Genomic DNA, 18971 nt, shown 5'->3' with positions numbered 1-18971 from the left:
GTGATTCATACATAGTATTGTCTTCCGCATCAATGTAGAGCAGAAAACAAGCCATCAAAATTAGGTGCCTATACTCCTTTAAGGGTACGACACAATAGCTAATGGCCCATATATGCAGAATTGGTCTTTCTCTACTTAACATTCATAGATCCCTGGAAGTGCTCATACCACTCCAGTGGTGCAGTGGTCAAGTGGTGCACCACTGCCCTGGGATGGCAGATGCTGCCACCGGTGAGACTTCTGCGATCCCGGTTGTACCTCGCAACCTCGCGTGACCAATAATTAATTTAACCGCCACCTGCTAGGTTGCATGAGGACGCCATCTTTTATGGGTACCATCGAGTGTGATCTCACTCATGCATGCACGCACGCATGCACAGAGAGAGAGAGAGGGTTTTCACTCAATGGGGCAAGTAAGGCTTACGCCTTAAAAATAACACAAACTCCAGGACAGAGGTCCTGAAGAGAACAAGCAAGAAAAGATAGCTTTCCACCTGCTTCTGGATTTTTCAGAGATTGCAGTGTGTCTACACAATCTCTTCAAACTTTTGGTTATGCCATAACCATGGAGGCCAAAAACAACCAGAAAAATGGAAGTGTCAAACTCACTGCTGTCATTGACAATTATTCCACTGATATGTATAGTCCTAACAGAACTGCCAGAACTGTTTCTACTGCCATAGCAAACTAGACAGCACTGTGGCAGAATGCTTTTTGTGTAATCAAAGTCATAGCACAGGCCCTCATTTGAAAAATTGAAGACTGTTCACTATTACAATACTTTTCAGTGCTACTTACATGATGAAGGGTATGTAACTTGTATAGTAAATCTCTATCACCGAGTGGCGAGAAATATTTATCGCCCGACATAAAAAAAAGGAACAATATCCATATGGTGAGCATGCAAATCTATTTACAGCTGAAGGGGAAGCTGTAATAGTGGGCTGATATAAATTCCCCAAGATCTCCAATGCTTGCAAAGCTGAACCAATTAGCATGTCTGCAATCGTTCAGGCTGGTGCAACAGCGAGAATGCTCTCACCACTCAGTGCTCGCAATGCATACTAAGTGATTAACAATCGTTTGGCCAATGGCCAATGTGAGGGCAGCGCTTGGTTGTGCAGGCACAGTACGACGTGACTGGTGACTGCAGCACTGATGGCGTGCCACCAGCGCAGTTGCAATCATGCGTAGAGCATGCAACATCCCACTCTCACCTCACCCTCCCTACCGTCCCCATTCGTCAACTGCATTGTTCTGAGCTTGCCATACTACTGCTGCTAAAATTCGAAATCTGTTGTTGACTCATCACCAAGTTACTGCCAGTGATTGTGGCTACCATGTTTGTACCATCCATAGTTATGCAGGAATGTGTCCAGAAGACCCGAAATTCCACACACTATACGGTACACTTTAGCCAGAGAAGCTTATGGATTTGTATCAGCGGTGATCATATCATCAAGATTTTACTGCATAGTTGGCATTCATATGGTCCGTAAATTTCTGTGGGAGAAAATTTTAAGTTCTGCAAATTGAGAACAAAGAATCTATGAAGTTCCATGGGAAACATCATATAGTCCTTCAGAACATATCACGTTATATATCTGGAAACAATGTATGAACCAAGGTATGGGTCTTTGAGAAGAAGGAAAATACCTTGTGCCATGGCGCTGTTTAGCCCCAGACGTTCTTGCGCCATAAAAGAAATCACAATCATCATCCTCAAAAACCATTTGAGTGTTATGGTTTCGGGGCAATGCTAAGAATATATGTAGTTAGGGGTTGGAGTTTCCGGTTTAAACCAATAAACATATGTCGAATTCATTTTCTGAAATTTGGTTTTAATTGAAAAAGGTCAGTGTCCTTGAGGTGCACACCACAACCTGCTGGTCCTAGAGTACAAGTTTCAATCACTAACAAGAGAGGATTAAACTAACAGAGTGCGCAAACCAGGTACGCAGTGAGACAATGGGATCATTGGATTAGGCAGTGCAGATGCATGTTTTGAGGCACTGCTTTACTACTTTAGCCAAATGGCAGGTGCAGACTGAGACACACCACTACCTCGTCAAGTTTTGTCTACCAGAGTAGTGGCTTCTGCTCACAAACTGTCATCTTCATACCAGAGCCTCTAGTAGACTAAGGAGCCTCTGAATGACATGCAGGGACACTGCCAAAGTTTTTAACCATGCTCGAAACCATGCACAAGCGTGACAATGAAGTCTCATGTTCTGGATTCCACGTGATAGTTGAGCAGCACTTCCCTTGCTTCCATCATAATGCTGACTACATGATCGGAGGGCCTCTGGCACCTTCTAAATTTCACCTGTGGTCACTTGTTCATCATCATCATCATCAGCAGCAGCAGCAGCAGCAGCAGCAGATTTTCATGATTTAAAGGGGGACCTCAGTTGATTCAATAAGGCGGCATTATGGAGGATTGCTCCAGAGGTCAGCCTATGTGGAACCGTGATTATTTCGAAATTTCACGATAAACTCGCACTTGTTTGTCGATGGAAGTGACTTCGCGTGAGTCAAACAGTCTCCTTGCTCAAAGGTGTAAAAAACTAACGAGAAACAACGAAGAAGTCTCTGTCTGGCGTTTGAAACGGCTGGCTTGAAGGTGGAGCGGTGTCATTTCCTTTGAAGTCATTTTTTTTTTTCCTATGCCCCATTATATTTTGCAGTTTTTAAGCATGAACTGTTGTAATGCCATGTGGTATGAGTTCGTATGATGTTCCAAAAGAGAAAGCGCCGGAGATGCGCCAACGGCGCTGGAGCACGGCGTGTTATGTCAACTGCAGTCGCTCGCTGCAATCGGTGTTCCTCTCGTGTCAGTTCGTGCTTTATCTTCATGAGACTTTCGCGTGGTTCTGCCAAATTTCAAATAACTCAGCACTAGCTAACAGATAGATGCCATAGCCAGTTCTTTATATCAAGGTCAGCCACTGCAACACCTTCGTTACATGGAGGTCTCAAATACACGCACTTCAATGGGGGCAGCGTTGGGGAATTGAGAAACTTCGTAATATCGAGGAATTTGCTATACGAGGTTCGTTAAATCCAGGTTTAACTGTACATTGCACTTTTTGTATGCTTCACGTGATCTGGTGCTCACGGGTGACGTTGCAACCGTCTTTCGACTGCTGAAACCGAAACTGCATGGAAGAATAAATTCAACTGTAAGTTAGGTACTGAATGTAGGTGAATTTCACGTGGTGATTCATGTTTACAAATGTCTTGCGCATCATTTGAAAGCAAAAAAAATTTTTTTGTCCCTCTGCCCTTTTAAATCTTTTCATATTCAATGTGGCCACAATTGCAATGGAACTAAATGGACAAGGCTTACATGTAGTTCTGAGCCAGGGACTGGTTGATTGGCATGATGCCCGACATGTTGTAGATGAGTACAGCAGCACTTGGCATGGGGTGCTGCTGCGATGATGTCTGACGTCCTGTTCTCCTTTGCGTTCTGCCCCTTCCCTTCTGCAAAACAAACAACAAAAAAATACTATGGCCTCACTTTTTTAGCACAAGCTTTTCATTCTTTGGACTATATTAAAGAAAGAAAACTCAGTATTTTCCCATTGAAATCTAAAGATTTGCTATTGCAATTCTGCATAACACAACAGACCTTCCATGGAAGATCAGCAATGAAAGCAGAAGTGAGCATATAGCAACAGATATCAGGCCAAAATTTTTATTTCACTTTCTTAACTTGGAATTCACTTTTATGCTTGTGTCTGCCAGTGCAGTCTGAGCATGCACTTATGCCTGGGAAGAATTTGGAAAGTGTCAAGACACTTCTAGCCTGAATGAAAGTTCAGAACAGCGTAAGACAGAGGTCACAAAAGAAGACATTCACAATTTTGTTAACACTTATTTTTCATCTTATTACTCCTAGCCAACACTGCAGAAGTTACAGCTTCCACTGAGCTAATCAGCAGAGGGAACATATTTAACCCCCATACTATTCCAATGCTATGTGAATAAGGGGCAGGGGCGAGTGCGAGGTTTGGGGAGGGGGTTCTGTTTACACAAACATTTTTTGAATTCCACCCCCACTTAAATCCACCTCTGGGGTGCAAGTGGCCTTACTTCTTCTAGCCTGTATAAGAATTTATAAACAGGATATATGTTTGAATGATAAACTAACTCTTAGAATATAAAACAAATGATACCGATACATGCTAATTCAGATATTAGCATAGATGTCTAAATTTAGCATTCAATATTACTAAAAGTTACACACTGTATAATGGATGTATTGTACTCTGTCTTTGACCTTCCTCATCCCCAGTGACCAAGTATCTACCAGCTCACTGCCACCAGGCAAAGTGATTTTTACATCAATACTTCATTTTTGATCGCATTTCAAGATCCCTTGTAAGTACTGCGGATGTCCCGATTTCGATGTCTATTCCCACACGTGTTTCGTTCTTCCTGTAAATGCTTGAATTCAGCTTCAGACAGACAGATCCTAAATGAACATCTGTTAGGTATCATAAGCCCTTTGGTGTGACTAATATGAGCTGCCAAGGCACACAATTGTCACACATTTGGTATATATAGCTACCACTGCAGGGACAATGACAGTGTTTGGTTTAATCAAGTATGACTATAGATGTAGAGTAACAAAAGCCAAAGCCAAAGGGGTCCCACTCATCTCATCATGTGGGTCACACTGGCAAACGTTGGCACTGGGAAACTGCCAGACCCACAGGAACAAGGAAAATGGAAATAGAAAATAAGATACTTTTTTCCCACATACACGAACAAAAAGATACAAGAGCTTCACTCAGCACTAGTGGCACACCCATATGGGCATAGTTTGATAGTTATATTAGTTCAGTTATGCATCGAGTTGACAAATATAGCAAATAATCATCTATTTTTTTTCGCACTAGGATTGAAGCCCTGGAACATGGTGATGAATTCTACGTGCACCCACGATATTTTCTGTTCCGTCATTAGTTCAATGCCTTGCCTCCAGCATCTCAAGAGTGCCAAATGAATAAAAGGGCATTTTAGTTGGAGCAAGCCCAAGAAGCAGGGGTAATGAGACAATTTACAGATTACCAACTCCCTCACCAACAGGATGGAGCAGCTGTCATACTGCCCATGGCCACTTTCAAGTCCTATGCTGTCTCAGGTGCAGTGAAAGTGAAATGGTAACACAAAGTCAGGCATAGCAGGAAGGAACGAGGTTACTAGCCCAGAATTTCTGCACAAAGTATATCTAACCACTGACTTGCAAAGCGCGGTGAGAAACTGGATGGTGTTGCTTTTAATCTCCTGCTATTTTTGTTTTCATGCTTCTTTTATATTTGATTATTTTTCAACGTGCTTGCTGCTACTTTACAGATTGCCACTTCATCTTTAGAACTTTCAGGCCCAGTGTTCCTCTCTGATCGCTTTTATAGCCCATAAGGCCATATATGATGTTGACTGCTAGTGATATGTTTCGTCTATAAACTACATGCCTTCTGAAATAAAAAAAAAAACAGCAGTCAGCATCCTGTCTTTTAGTCCCAGCCTTTCTCCCACTGTAATTTTCATTTTTCATTGGTGATATGCAGTGTGGAGTAGACACATGCGGTGTCGACATGACAAAAACATGACTGCCAAATATAAGTTAATATTATCACTTGTTGGTGTAACATGCCACCGGGCAAAAGTAGTGATGTTTTTAATTTGATTTTATCTCAGTAAGCTATAATTTAAGGTTTACATATTTTCGAACTCTTTGATTATTCAGACCATTTTTGAGGTCCCACCAATAACAAAAAAATTGGCGACTAAAGGCACAAAAAAGAAAAGCTGACAGTAAGCGTCAAAGCCAGGAGTGACAGAGAGCAAATAGAGCCCAATCAAAAATGAAGGAACAGTGCTAAAAAGATTGACTACAACTCGAAATACAGGACACCAACATGATAATATGAATAATATTCTTCTTTTCTTGACATATTTCATGCAATTTCTATATTAAGGCTGCATGAAAGCTTTGTCTGATGCGTACTCCCATTACTTAAGGCACCTCATTGCACAAGTTGAGCCAGAGCCAATCAACTCTGAGACCATCAGCAGTCAGGAGAGCGTTGCCAATTCTAGGACTTCAATAATTTATTAGGTGACAGCTAATGCACCTACCGCTATCCAGCAGACAAGGTAGCATTTAGTTAAATGTATTGTGGATAAAATGGTCACCAAGAATATGACAAAACAGGAAGCCAAACTTCACCTTGCTACATTCTGTGTCATGAAGTTCGTTCTAAAAACACATTTAAATATAGCTGCATTGTGCTAAATTATGCCCAACTTTCCTGAAAACATGACAGCTTAATGCTTTATGAAATATCTGATCTCACAATAATCCGGAATCAGAGCATAGGCTATCACCCATGGAAAGCAGACCAAGCAGAAATCTAGAGAGCTGGAAGTAGGGCTAGCTGTGCGTGCCTATTGGAACTACATCTAGTGTTAGTGTTGGGAACTTCAGTAGCAACAGACTAACTTATCTATCAGAACTGAGTTGGCCACTAACACAAGTTGTGGCTCGTACCAAGCAAGCGCCAATGTCCAAATTTCATCTGCAATCTAACAGCTCCATGATGGTCAACCATAGGCTTTCTTTACTTGTTCGTGCACTAAATTTGTGGCTTTTGAAAGCATCTTGAAACTGTGATTATGCACTAGGCAACACATATTTTTCAGACTGCTGGGAGACATGAAAAGAGGTGTTTACCCTTTCTTTGTAATAGAAGGAGGAGATGGAGACATCTTGTGGCTGTACAGTCGCTGTACCTGGGCTGTGCGGTGCGTAAAGGCTGACCAGAGATGAAGTAGATGGAGGCCTGCTCGCTTTGTGCTGTGAAGCCAGATACGCACCCAATGCGCTCAATGAACGTGGCGTCACCTCTGTGGGGGCATTCATCTTCTGAAGGTGGGATGGCCGTGTGAAGCACACAAGGTAATCTGACAAAACAAGAGAAGGTCGTGCAAATTCAGTGAAGGATACACTGCAATAGAACACAAAATGCTCAGACAAAAAATTAAGCAATAAGTATTCTTAAAACAACAAGGGAATAGCTATGCACGGTGAGGCCCTATTTGTGCAGCACAGAGACACAGAGTCATATTGTAATAACTAAACTTGTGTTTCAATAAAAAAGTGCCCCAAGCTGGTTGCAGCACTTATCTTAACACATCGACCGCACAGCTTTAGCGCTGCTCAGCTACTTCGTCAGATTGTCCAGCACCAGCAGCAGGTGTCATCAGGGCACCTTTGAGCCCTTTAGATCCTGGTGCCCAAACAAAGGAATGGGACCACAAATACAGAAACGGGATGTGCACAAAAGAATCAGGCTGATAAGAGAAAGTGGCTGTACGTGATACCCAACTTTGATTGTTTTGCATCGCCTAAATAAAATAGGACAAAAAATGGGTGTGAATGTGGCATTTTCAGCATCCTGTAGGATAGCCTTATTAGCCAGAACCAGCAGTTCTTTCGATACTGGCAACCATGCCTGTCCAATTACGGGGGGATGCAGGTTTTGGAGGTGAAATTTGGCATGCTTATTGGGCAGTGCACTAAATGAATAAATATAACTTTTCACTCACATATCTTCAGTAGTTTTGACAAATTTTTATGTGGTTCATTAATATACCAAAATTGTAGAAAGCCTACCATGACAACAAAACAAGGTAGGAGCCTAGAATCGCTCTTAAATTTTAGCCAATGGAATGGTCCATGCTTTGACATTCTCCAAATATATTTATAAACCTGAGCTTTTTCTACACAGAACATTATATTGATGCTTGCATAATGCACTCATCACCATCTTTTACTCTGCAACTCATCAGTAGTTTCAGAGTAAATAGATAAGAAAGTTATTCAAAAAAGTAGGAGCATCATTGCATAAAAATTTTTTCAAGAAACACAATGAAACAAACTGCATGAAAATTCATGAAGCCATTGTCATGCTGCATTTTCTGCAAGCAGGGAAGTTGGGCCAAAAAACACTTGAGAAAACTGGAATTTTCACGGAGCTCTCAGCCAGTCTCTTGCTACTTATGGTCACAAAAAACATTTTTTGAAGTCACTTCTGGGCTGTTTTCGGGGAAAATCTTTTGGGACATAATTAGAAAGTCATCACAGATATGAAATCTGGTGTTTCTAAAACTTTGCTTTTTTTATTTTTCTGATTCGAAACCCGCTTGCCTTTAAACAAAAAAATAATTTGTGGGGTGCAGAAAAAGTGTTGTGTACGCATTCTCATGGACATGCGGCTAACAGTATATTGGCCAAACTGCCCGCTGCCTAAATGAACAATTAAGGAAGCATGCTTACAACCTGTCACAAGGTCTACAAATTCACCCAGCTCAGAATTACAAACAGTGCCATTGGAAGCCTATATCTGAGGAATGCTTTGTTGTGTTCTGCAGCATGAATATGCACACAAGTGAGATTGTAGAAGCAGCGTGGATTATCCAGGCTGGTGAAAACTGTGCGAGCGAGGAGTCAGTCAAGTTGTCAAAAAAAAGAAGTACAGCAACTGTTGCAAATGGCTAATATCAATACAATCCAAGCAGCACATGTTCTAGTCCATAAGAAACAACAGTAAGTTTAGAAACATAGGTTTTATCTTCACAGTTATGTCAGCAAATACTATCACGAGTGAGTGACAGAACAGGATATATAGCTAGCGTTTACTTTTTGTTGTATTTTTAACATTTTTAAGGAACTGACTCTGCCATTGCTTCACCAAATTTTTTTACTCTGTTTTTGCTACAATTCCATGATACAGCTTTTGTTCCGAATAATAACAAAGTTTGCTATCTTGTTGGTTTTTTGTTGAGTTTGCTTTCCCATTGGGTGTAAAAACCATTTGTTCCTGCCTATGTGATTATGCTGACCTCAGCTGACATCATTCTAGTTGCGATAGTCTTTTTGCTACTTTGGCTTCTTGTCCCCACTTTTCTTTTTGCGCTGGGAATGCTGACCTGCTATGGTAAGGTATGAGAGGTCTAACATTCTGAAGCTGCATGTGGGCTGTGAGGGACACTGTAGTGGAGGGCTCCAGATAAATTTTGACCACTTGGTTATCTTTAATGCACTGCCCTTCCATGCGGCGCTCTATGTGATCAAGGGACCTGTACGGGCCCTGAAACGTCGTGTTTTCTTTTCGTCGAAACTTTTGGCGAGAGTATGTTTATTTCTACAATGTTCGCCCCTTGCCAGACGGTATTCCATCAAACTCTGGACTATATAGAACTTACATTGCACAATACACAGGCATTTTCTTCATTTTGCTGCCACAAAAATGCGACTGCCACGGTCAGGATTTGGTCCTGCGACCTTTGATGTATAGCCTTCTTGGATTGTGGCTAATAGTAGTCAGCACCTGTATGTCTTACTTGTCTTTTTCTCATCAGCTGTCTGGTTTGTGCTCTTAATAAGTGCGTTACATCAACTTGCCCCACTGATAAGGTACCCGTTCACTGTCTTTGCTACCCTTCCCTTCGTAGGCTACAGCAAAATACCTGTTCTCAAGCAAGATCCTGAACTGCCACCCATTTTTCTTTGCTGCCAACCAGTTGCGTCGCTTCTGCCTAAACTCTTTCCAAATCTAAACTATTTCAAGACCTCTCAACCTTGTAGTGTCTACAATTACTTTTCCCAATATCTTTCCATCCTGCACAATACCACGATGCATGCATAACACCATGTATTTCATTTCTGGTTTCCCTGTTCAGGTATCCCTACAACCACTTCTTGCATTTGCAAAAGTGGGTATACATAATTGTCAAGTGTTCTCACAAATTCCACCAGTAGTTCTCCTCCCCTATTTCTGCACTCTATATATCATCTTCCTACCGCTCGTTCACATTTTTTCTTCCCTACTTTATAGCAATTACTATAAAGTAGTACCACTACCTCAACCGTCAGTACAGTGCAGTGGCACTTCACTTTACTTGCCTATTCAGCACCTTCACCGACGTTTTTGACTACCTTAAAAAAATAAATAAAACTGAAAAGTTTTATTGTCTTAGTTCAATGATTTAGGCACAAGATATAGCAGAGCCAGTGTTGCCACATTAGTTCTAAAATGCTGGTTTAGGCTGGTTATTCAGGCTAAATATAAGGTACTACCTACCTGCTCCACAAAATCTTGCTCCTGATGTCCTCGGAAATGGTACACTAGAATCTTGAAAGGAACCATAGGCAGCATAAGGGTGTTTGAGACGTTCTGCAAGATAACCACTATCTGAATCCTCAACCTCAGCAGACTCCTAGAAGACAGTGAAAACATAACATGGTTACAATTTTTTCACAGATTACATGACCAGCTGACCCAGAGTAGCAAGTGTGAGCTACTTACAACACAGCTTTCAAGTGTTGCTACCAGCTGTCGTAAGCAGGGTTCTAAGCAGTTGCGATTTCTTTTGACATGTTGTTCAGATGTCATTCTCAAAACCTAGAATGAAAGACAACAATATAAATATATTTTTTTCAAGTCCAATTGTCATTAATATAACGGCACAAAAAGTTCTTTGTGACTGCGTCACAACTTGGATGCATAAGCAAGCAATTTGGTAGCTGCTTTTTCACATCACGCATCATAGCTTCTGAGCAACGCGAGTGCAAAGATCTTTTTATTTTTTTTAATTCCAAATGCTTCTCAACTCTGCTGAGCTGAACAGTTTGCATGCTGTTGTTTTTTTTTCATTTTTGCATAGACAAAGTTAAAAAAAAAAGACAGGCTTATACAAACCACTCAACTTGTGTACACTGGTCAACACGAATTTTTGCATGGTGCAAAGAGCATAATTAACAAGTTTTTGCAAGTACATACACATGTTCTTGCAGCAAGGCAAAGCAGTGGTGAATAGCAGTTCGCTTGCGATTAGACATATCCAGGTCTTCGAAAAGCTTGTTACAGAATTTTCAGTAGCACAAGGGTTCCGGTTACTCTTTATTAAACGTCAAGTACATGTTCTCCTATGTGACAAATGAGCAGTGTTGCAAAAAAGGCTATAACCTACAACAAGTAGGTGACTGCAAGCAGTGTGTGGGGTTCTTTAAAATATTCTTCGTTGGCACTGCTCAATAACTTTCCTTCGTGAACTCCTCCTCTTAGGTCTTTGTCATCCCTAATTCACTAGCATGTCTACGTGTTCACAGAGGTCAATAAGTTGGGCTGATTTTGTTAGCTGAACTTCTGATAAGCGGAAATTTCTAAAGTGATGTCACATTCAACTTAAAAAAAGCTACTGTATTAGCCAATTTGAATGTTCCACAACTGAACAAACAAGTGCTTCTGAGTACTGCAAAAGAGTAACATTCTTAAATTATTGCATCTAGCCCCAGTCAGCAAGAATTCACACAATGATCAAACCTTTGCAAGTCTGTTTTCCATGCTGCTGTCTACTGTGGTTCCTTTGAGAAACTGGAATGTTGGGCTGGCATTGTATGGATAAAGTTGTGGAAACTGAAGCCTTAGCCTCAGCACATGCATTCCCACGGTTATTGCAACACAGCAGACACGTTTCTCGGCATCCAGCTGAAAACAAAAGAAATATGTGCATTTAAGAACAAACCAGAGGATGAAAGTGGCTAGTTCTGGCGCAAGTTGCGCGCCCGGTTTTGGAATGAGGTACGAGAAAGCATGGAATTGTTTGCTGCATATCTCAAGACCTACCGCACTTTGGCAAGTTCTGTAAATTTAATTAGTCTCGAATCAACACACTCTTGAAGCCTGTGACTACAACATGCAGCATGAAGTGAATAATTAAAAAGTTAATTAAACTTCAGCTAATTAGTTGCATAACCGTAACTGCTATCTTGGTTTTTTTGGTCCGCCAACCTAAACGCATACCTAATAAAGGCGGTAGCCATGCAAATATCACTGTCATTTTTTTTTATAAAGATGTAAAGATTAAAAATAATCAGTCGGTGTATCCTGTAAACTAGGTACTTCACCTAAAAGCCGCCACTATACCCAATCAGCTCACTCCAAGCCAAACTGGAAATCTTTTTATGCATGCTTCCACTATGAATGGTGTTGTCATAGCACAAACAACAATTTATGGAAAAATAAGCACAGTACCCATAGCACATGTCCATTACCACCTCAGTCAAGCAGTATTACTCTACAAAGCATGTGAGGAGCCAGATATTGGAATGAAAAGCTGAGCGTTTTCTTTTTTATGGCAGTGTCAACCTCCCTGCAAGCAGTTGATGCTTCTTGCAACGCTGCATTGGACTTCTATCATGATTAAGTGCTCGGATTAGGCTGAAATATAAAGTTAGATAAAACACAGTAATTTGTAACTCGGTAATTTGACACCCGTTAATTCGAAATCCAGATAAATCGAACTGCCAGCTTGGTCCCTGCCAATACCCATGTAAGTTTATGGCATCAGACTCTCGGAATGCATGAGACATTTGTAAACACAGATCACCACATGAAATTCACCTGTGTGCAGCAAATGACTTATGATTGAATATTTTTTCTCCCACTCCACATGTGCATATCAACATCTCGACTAGAGACTCTGTGCATCCACAACTCCTTCGATGAAATCCAAGATGCGGTCCTTTCCTGCCAACGCACGCGCTTACTTACTACCTCCGCGGGACGGGCCACCCTCCAACACATCGGGTATCCCCAAGCAACCCAAACACTCGCCCTCACAGGAATACTACCCCCCACCATCCGCACCCACCTTTACCTAAGCCCTAACCTTAGACACATTCACCATGAACTCCAAAAGACCAGGAGACAAGCCCGACTCCAGCGTTTGCGAAGGTAGTACGAGCACGATTCCACCGCTGTCTACATTTACATCGCCTCCTATGCCCGCCTACAGACATTCGCCTGTGTTGCCGCAGACAGCACCAACATTCCACTTCTGGCAGCCTCTGTCCGATCCCCAGACCCAACTGCCTCTGAAGCGATCGCCATTGCCCTTGCCATAAAAATGAGTGACACCCACTCCAACAGTGCTTACATATTCACAGACTCTCAAGCTGCCTGCGAACTGTATACAAGTGGCCGTGTCCCATGAAAGGTGCTATGCATCCTGGGGCACACTCTCCATCAAGACCACGTCATCACCTGGGCCCCCGGCCACGAAGGCCTTGATGGCAACGTCAGGGCGGACACCTTAGCTCGAGAACATACTCACTCAGCGGGGCCATCCCCTCCTGCCCTATACCCCCTACCCTCCCACTTCGCCGCCCAGCTCCAAATCCAACGCCTTAATAAACGCCTCTACCATCTCCCTCCCTCTCCCCTGAAAACTCCTGCCTTTTACAGTGTTTTCAAACAAACACGTATCCCAACCTACACTGTTTACATCGCCTACCCCCAACACTTTACGACGACAAATGTCCATGGTACGGCGACACCCCAACCCTAACACATATCACACGGACGTGTCCCCAAAAACCGCACCATCTAAAGCCGCGTAATGCAGCCCTGGAGGTGTGGAGATGAAGATGACCAGTGCACGCCTCGACGACCAGGCAGCGCTCCTTCTCATCGCCAGAAGGTCGGCAGAAGCCTCCGGAGCCCTGAACTGAGGGCCCACCCACATGCGCTCCAGCCACCATCCCATTCAATAAACGTTCCTTCACTCACTCACTCTCCTATGGAGTTTTGGTTTTGGTTTAAACAGCCATGCTGTAGCTGTGGCCTCACAGCTGCAGTAAAGGTCTCATGTAAGGCACACAAAAATTACGACTTAATTCCTGTTTACTTTCACAATGCCATTCCAGACATTGGGGCACATTGGAGTAAGAACAGGAATGAATTAAAGCACTAAAGTAGTAATCATACCTTAGTTTTTGTATGCCTCATGCGACATCTACACCAGCTGTGGCTGCATAGCTACAGTTCTGCAACTGAAGCTAAAACTACACAAGAAAAAATTCAAGTATTAAATATTTACCAGATGCTGCCGAATTCCATGTGAGCAGCCATGTTTACTACTGGCTGACACACCATTCTTAAAAAAAAAAAAAGTACAACGAAAATTGTGGTGCCTCTACTCCTTTCAAAAAGACCTGGCTACAGCTTTTACCTCTTGGATGATGACTTTTGGGATGTTTATGTTGAGAAGCGAGAACTCCCTCTCAAGGTCAGGTGGTGGGTGTTGAGGCAACGGAGTCTCTCCTTTGCTTGAGACAGTGCCTATGAACTTGGGAAACTCTGAAGAAATGGGCGTAGTTGGCACTTCAGCCACCATTGAGGCCGTCAGGGAAACTGAGTCATCCTCAGACACATCTTGACCACACTGTTTCCAGTAACACACACACACACAAAAAAAAACAAGATTAGTTGCCATGCAATGGCTGCTTAGCTCTAACCAGAAGGCTTAAATACTTGATTACACAAGCAATTACAAAGACACTACGACAGCAGTAATATTCCTAACTATCAAGATTTAGTCTCATTTAGCCCAAGATAGTCTAGAATGCATTACAGCATTTTTTAGACCACAGTTAATATTAAATATCTGGCTGCAAAGTGAATAGGATTATTAAATATTGTGAATAAATAAAATCAACTATTATAAAGCATAAATACTATTAGCATATATTACAAATGAAATGGCTTTTTTTGCAAAACACAGCCACAAAAAGCAGGTTAACTGCACGACAAATGTTTTATTCATGCTTTTACATAACTGTCTCAGTTAGAGGTCTAATATTAGAGCTTTATATGATGAGTACATGACAAGTGAACCAACCGAAACTTGTTGTGAAGAAAAAAAAGCAACATGTTCTGAAATTAGAGAGTTCTTCCGTTCAACAAAATTCCATCTGACACGAAAAGACGTTCTTGCTAGACACATAGTGGGTGGTATTGCCAAGTATTTTTTGCAGGAAAAGTGACATTAGAGGCCAGTTGCTACCAAAAGCATGCATTACAGCAAATTGCAGCTGAAACCAAACAAGGCAGCTAGTGAAACGAAGGGCTGCTACTCTAGTTACAATGTTCTTTCAAGGTCCATTCACTTCATCTGCACTCGCTGCACAAGTTATGTAAAGTTCTGCAGCGGTGGCCTGAGCTTGCAGCACCAGTTCCGGCAGTTCAAGTGCAGCTTGGCCCTGCAGGCTTGAGTGCAGGCCTCGTCGTCTGCTTTGGCGTCGCCAGCAAATTGCAGCCAGCTGTGTCCCGCCCACCACAACAGACGCCAACATCCCGAACCGCAAGAAGAATTTTCAAACAGCACATCGCAGCAAAGTCTTCCCATGAAGAACCAGCCTCAATGCATGAGCATTGTGCAGCAGCTGGCGCGAAACGCACGTATGTTCTTTTACTGAACACGACTGAGGTGTGCGAGTACCAAGTGATATGTTACATGGTTTTTACAACAACTTGCATTGTGCTGCAGGTACGCGTTTGCTTTTTAGTTAACATATCAGGAGTCGAATGCTGTTATAACTTGTTATAAAAGAAGCCGGTGACAGGACTGTCGAGACGTGCGAGGCACCAGCAAAGGCCACCTTATGTCTCCTTCCATCGCCGCCTTCTTGGGTGAAGTCCTAATTATTATTAGCAGTAATTTAGTTTTTGCAAAAATATAAATACGAAAGGAAGGAAAAGATTTTCGCCTGCCGCGGCATCTGCTATCGAACTATACAGAAGAACCTAACTGAGCTGCGGACAGTGATGAAAGGGGAGATGACTAGAATATCACCAACATTGGTTTATACTTGGCGCAGCATCATACAGCATGTGGTTGGGCTAGTGGGCAAGGAGGGGAAAATAAAAGAAAGGAAAGTACTGTGAGAAAGGACAGGGATTGTAGGAGTGATAAAAAATGTACAGTAAATAGTGGTGCATGCCCGCTGCGATTTTCCTGAAACAGGTTAAGATGGGTGGCGGGCAGGCACTTTCGCACTGTCCATGCGTGTCTGTTCACAAGGAATAGTTCGCAGCGCTCGGGCATACCAGTACAAAAGCAGTTACACACATACACATAGTGTTTGCCACCACGCGCATGGGATGGCTGGACACGCGTGTGGTTTACTGCATACAAATCGCTGCAAGTAGTTGCAGGCCTGATTAACAGGGCCCCAGTGATGCTCCGTATGAGTCGGGCCCGAGCGGGGCACCGCGACGACTATAAAAACTTCAGTTTCTTCGCCGCGTTTATCACGACCCGCAAGCCATCATAGCGCAAGCCATCACCTGCTTCCATGGTGGCCACATCTGCACTACCTGCACGATTTCAGCACTGACCACTGAGGAGGTGCACAGTTTTCCTGAACTTTTCTTGAGCTAGACATACGCGTTATTGAAACAAATGACGACGTGCAGAGAGCGCTATGTTGCACCGCTGATATGAATGACGAAGTGCTGCACCACTAAAACCAGTTCATGCACTGCAAGCGAATTAAATGGGCCTAAAGTGCAGGCTACGGTACACCACCCCAGAGGGTGTAGTACTGACTCTGCATGCTCAGCTCCCGCACCTCAGTTTCACCATAATGTGAACTCCAAGGTAAGGCCATATATGCTATGATTATCATACTTCAACAAGAGCTGGTGCTGCGATTTCTTTGGCAGCAGTTTATTAACATATGAGGAACACCCAGCTGGTTCGATTTGTAAATTTTCATGCTGCTTTGAATCACCCACAAACTGGCGGTTGAAACCAAGGGCGTTCGACGCATACTTTCACAAGAGCAGCAAACAGCTTCAGTTTAAAAAATGTTATGGAAAATGCTCCAGTGCTTCAAGGGCAGGCGGTTGTTAATCGAGTTATATTGCTGCAGCGAAACGAACACTCACAACACGAAAACGAAACTATGCTGCAAGGTGCCACCAGCACCGCACAGCATTACACACCGGACTCCATTCAACACAATGCAGCTTTGCAGGCTCTGCCTGTGGTTTTTTGCAGCTTTAGTTTTTATCATCTGCTTTCTTCTTGTGCCATATGGCTTAAAAGAGGCAGTTTTTTCTAGCTGACAAAGCTCCTCAGAATGAATGCAGTTGCCATGAAAACACCACAAGTATGCACATTCAGACATGTGCCGTAGCATGCACAGGAGACATTGTTAAAACATGCCACAAGTGCAGAACAAGGCTTCTGCACTGCCCTAAAATTTTAAAATAAAACCATTATTGGCTGTTAACTGGAGACTGTCAGTTATATACTGCATTATTCAATCCGATCTAGACTCCCCTCTTTCTGTAGCATCTTTTCTGGAAATGTCCTTTCAAGGTAAATAGAAGACTGACTCTTTTGTATTAAAGGAGTATAGACACCAAATTTTTACGTATGCATTTTCTTCTTTCAAACGATGTGTTAGATGTTGGTATACATGGATCATCTCGTGGCATTCACCTATGACTGCTAAATTTATAACTGAATTTCCTCTTGATGCTGATTCGATTTCGTTTTCATCAGCCGAATGATGGCTGTCACGTGTAGTCGTTTAAGTCACGTGAGGCGTGAAAAAAATGGCAATATAATTGCTGATACATCGTTTATTGTCATTCCAGCTCTTCAAGCACGCTGGCTTAAGTGTCCTAGTGAATTAAAACTACGTATCAGCGATTATATTTTAGTTTTTTTCGTGGCTCACATGACCTAAGCACCAACTACACATCACAATCATCATCACAGAAATTCAATTATAAATTATTTAGTGGTCGCAGACGAATACATACCATGTGGTGAACCATGTACCTTGATTGCTAACACATCATTCGAAAGAAGAAAACCTGCAAGAAAATTAGTGCCTATGATTCTATGGTCCTTTAATGTCTTGTTCAAAGGTCAACAAAAGATAATTTTCTCATAACATAGTGGCATAAATTGGTCATGCAGTAAATAATCATGTTTCAGAAGCTTTGCATTAATATTTGCGGACAGCTGGCAGTAACTAGGGTTGAACACAAAAAAGGATCAGAAATAGACTTTTCATGTATAAGCTATCACAGTACAATGCATAACTCTGGCATCATGCAAGCATAGATATATTTAGGAAAATTGCAGAAATTCTGCATAGGCAATTTTTTAAAATTGCCGATGCGTAAAAGGCAGGGCACCATCACTCCTATGTTGGTGCAATGGTCAGATCTCGGCATCACGTGCGCATCACATGGCGCGCATTGCCTCCCACAGAAAAAAAGCCCGTATGCGCAAAGTGCACTGCTCTTGCTCGTTGACTTTGGCCTTAAATTATCAACTGATGGGGCGTCACAACACACCGTTACCAAGGCGCAGAGATGGCCAGATATTGTCGCTATGCACTGCGTGCATTGCCACAGTGGGCGGAAAGGTGCATGGTACACCTGCTCGTAGAATTGGTAACAGCTGTGCTAAGGAAGGAGCGAGATAAGAAAGGGGTCCGCGGCTACCTTTGGAACACTTGGAGCAGGATGGAAAGCAAAAATCAGGAACACACACACGCACGTAAATTACAGCCACTGTGGGATACAGTGAGAAAAAAAGAGACAGTGAAAAAAGAAAACTAGACCAATGCTATTTTCAAGTAGGACAATGTGAGCTTGTTTCATGCTCTCAGTCTTTAGCTGATTTCATGCACAGTGCAAATAAATGCTCTATTTTCAATTATTCACTCTCTGAAAGGATATTTCGTTCGCTGTTTTCATGTAACATATACAGTCTAGCCAACTTATAATCGCCGCTGTTGTAACGAATACTCGCTTATAATGAACAAGGGCAGTGCGACCATCGAAATACGTATTAGGGCAGTGGCATTGCATCCCAGATACAACAAACAAGCATGGCCGCACAACTAAGTTATAGCGAACGAGGAGGTGCCACAGACTCTGCCCCATAGTCGAAAACCTCGCGCTTCCCGCGGAGCCAGCAAACGCAACCCCCCCCTCCAATCTTTGGAAAGAAAGCGGCGACTCGAGAAAGTACCAATAAAGGCAGGACATAAATAATGCGGAAGAAACTGTTTACGTGATGTGGCC

The 18971-nt window shown here is 42.5% G+C and overlaps 1 protein-coding gene across 2 annotated transcripts in view; it reads right to left on the bottom strand.

Annotated features, from left to right (window-relative positions):
- The window catches only part of Wdr59 (WD repeat domain 59), a 52714-nt gene that overhangs the window by 17930 nt on the left and 15813 nt on the right, over positions 1-18971 (bottom strand). For both annotated transcript variants that reach the window (XM_077646993.1, XM_077646994.1), the window contains exons 12-17: positions 14089-14301; positions 11400-11564; positions 10383-10478; positions 10158-10293; positions 6746-6975; positions 3350-3486 (exon numbers count right to left, since the gene is read on the bottom strand). In XM_077646993.1, the coding sequence (XP_077503119.1) occupies positions 3350-3486; positions 6746-6975; positions 10158-10293; positions 10383-10478; positions 11400-11564; positions 14089-14301 (977 nt within the window). The remainder of the gene's footprint in view (positions 1-3349; positions 3487-6745; positions 6976-10157; positions 10294-10382; positions 10479-11399; positions 11565-14088; positions 14302-18971) is intronic.

The sequence above is a fragment of the Amblyomma americanum genome, chromosome 1 (genome assembly GCF_052857255.1).
Source record: "Amblyomma americanum isolate KBUSLIRL-KWMA chromosome 1, ASM5285725v1, whole genome shotgun sequence".
Lineage (NCBI taxonomy): Eukaryota > Metazoa > Arthropoda > Arachnida > Ixodida > Ixodidae > Amblyomma > Amblyomma americanum.
Note: the sequence above shows the minus strand (reverse complement) of the source record. Positions and strands in the feature narration are given on the sequence as shown.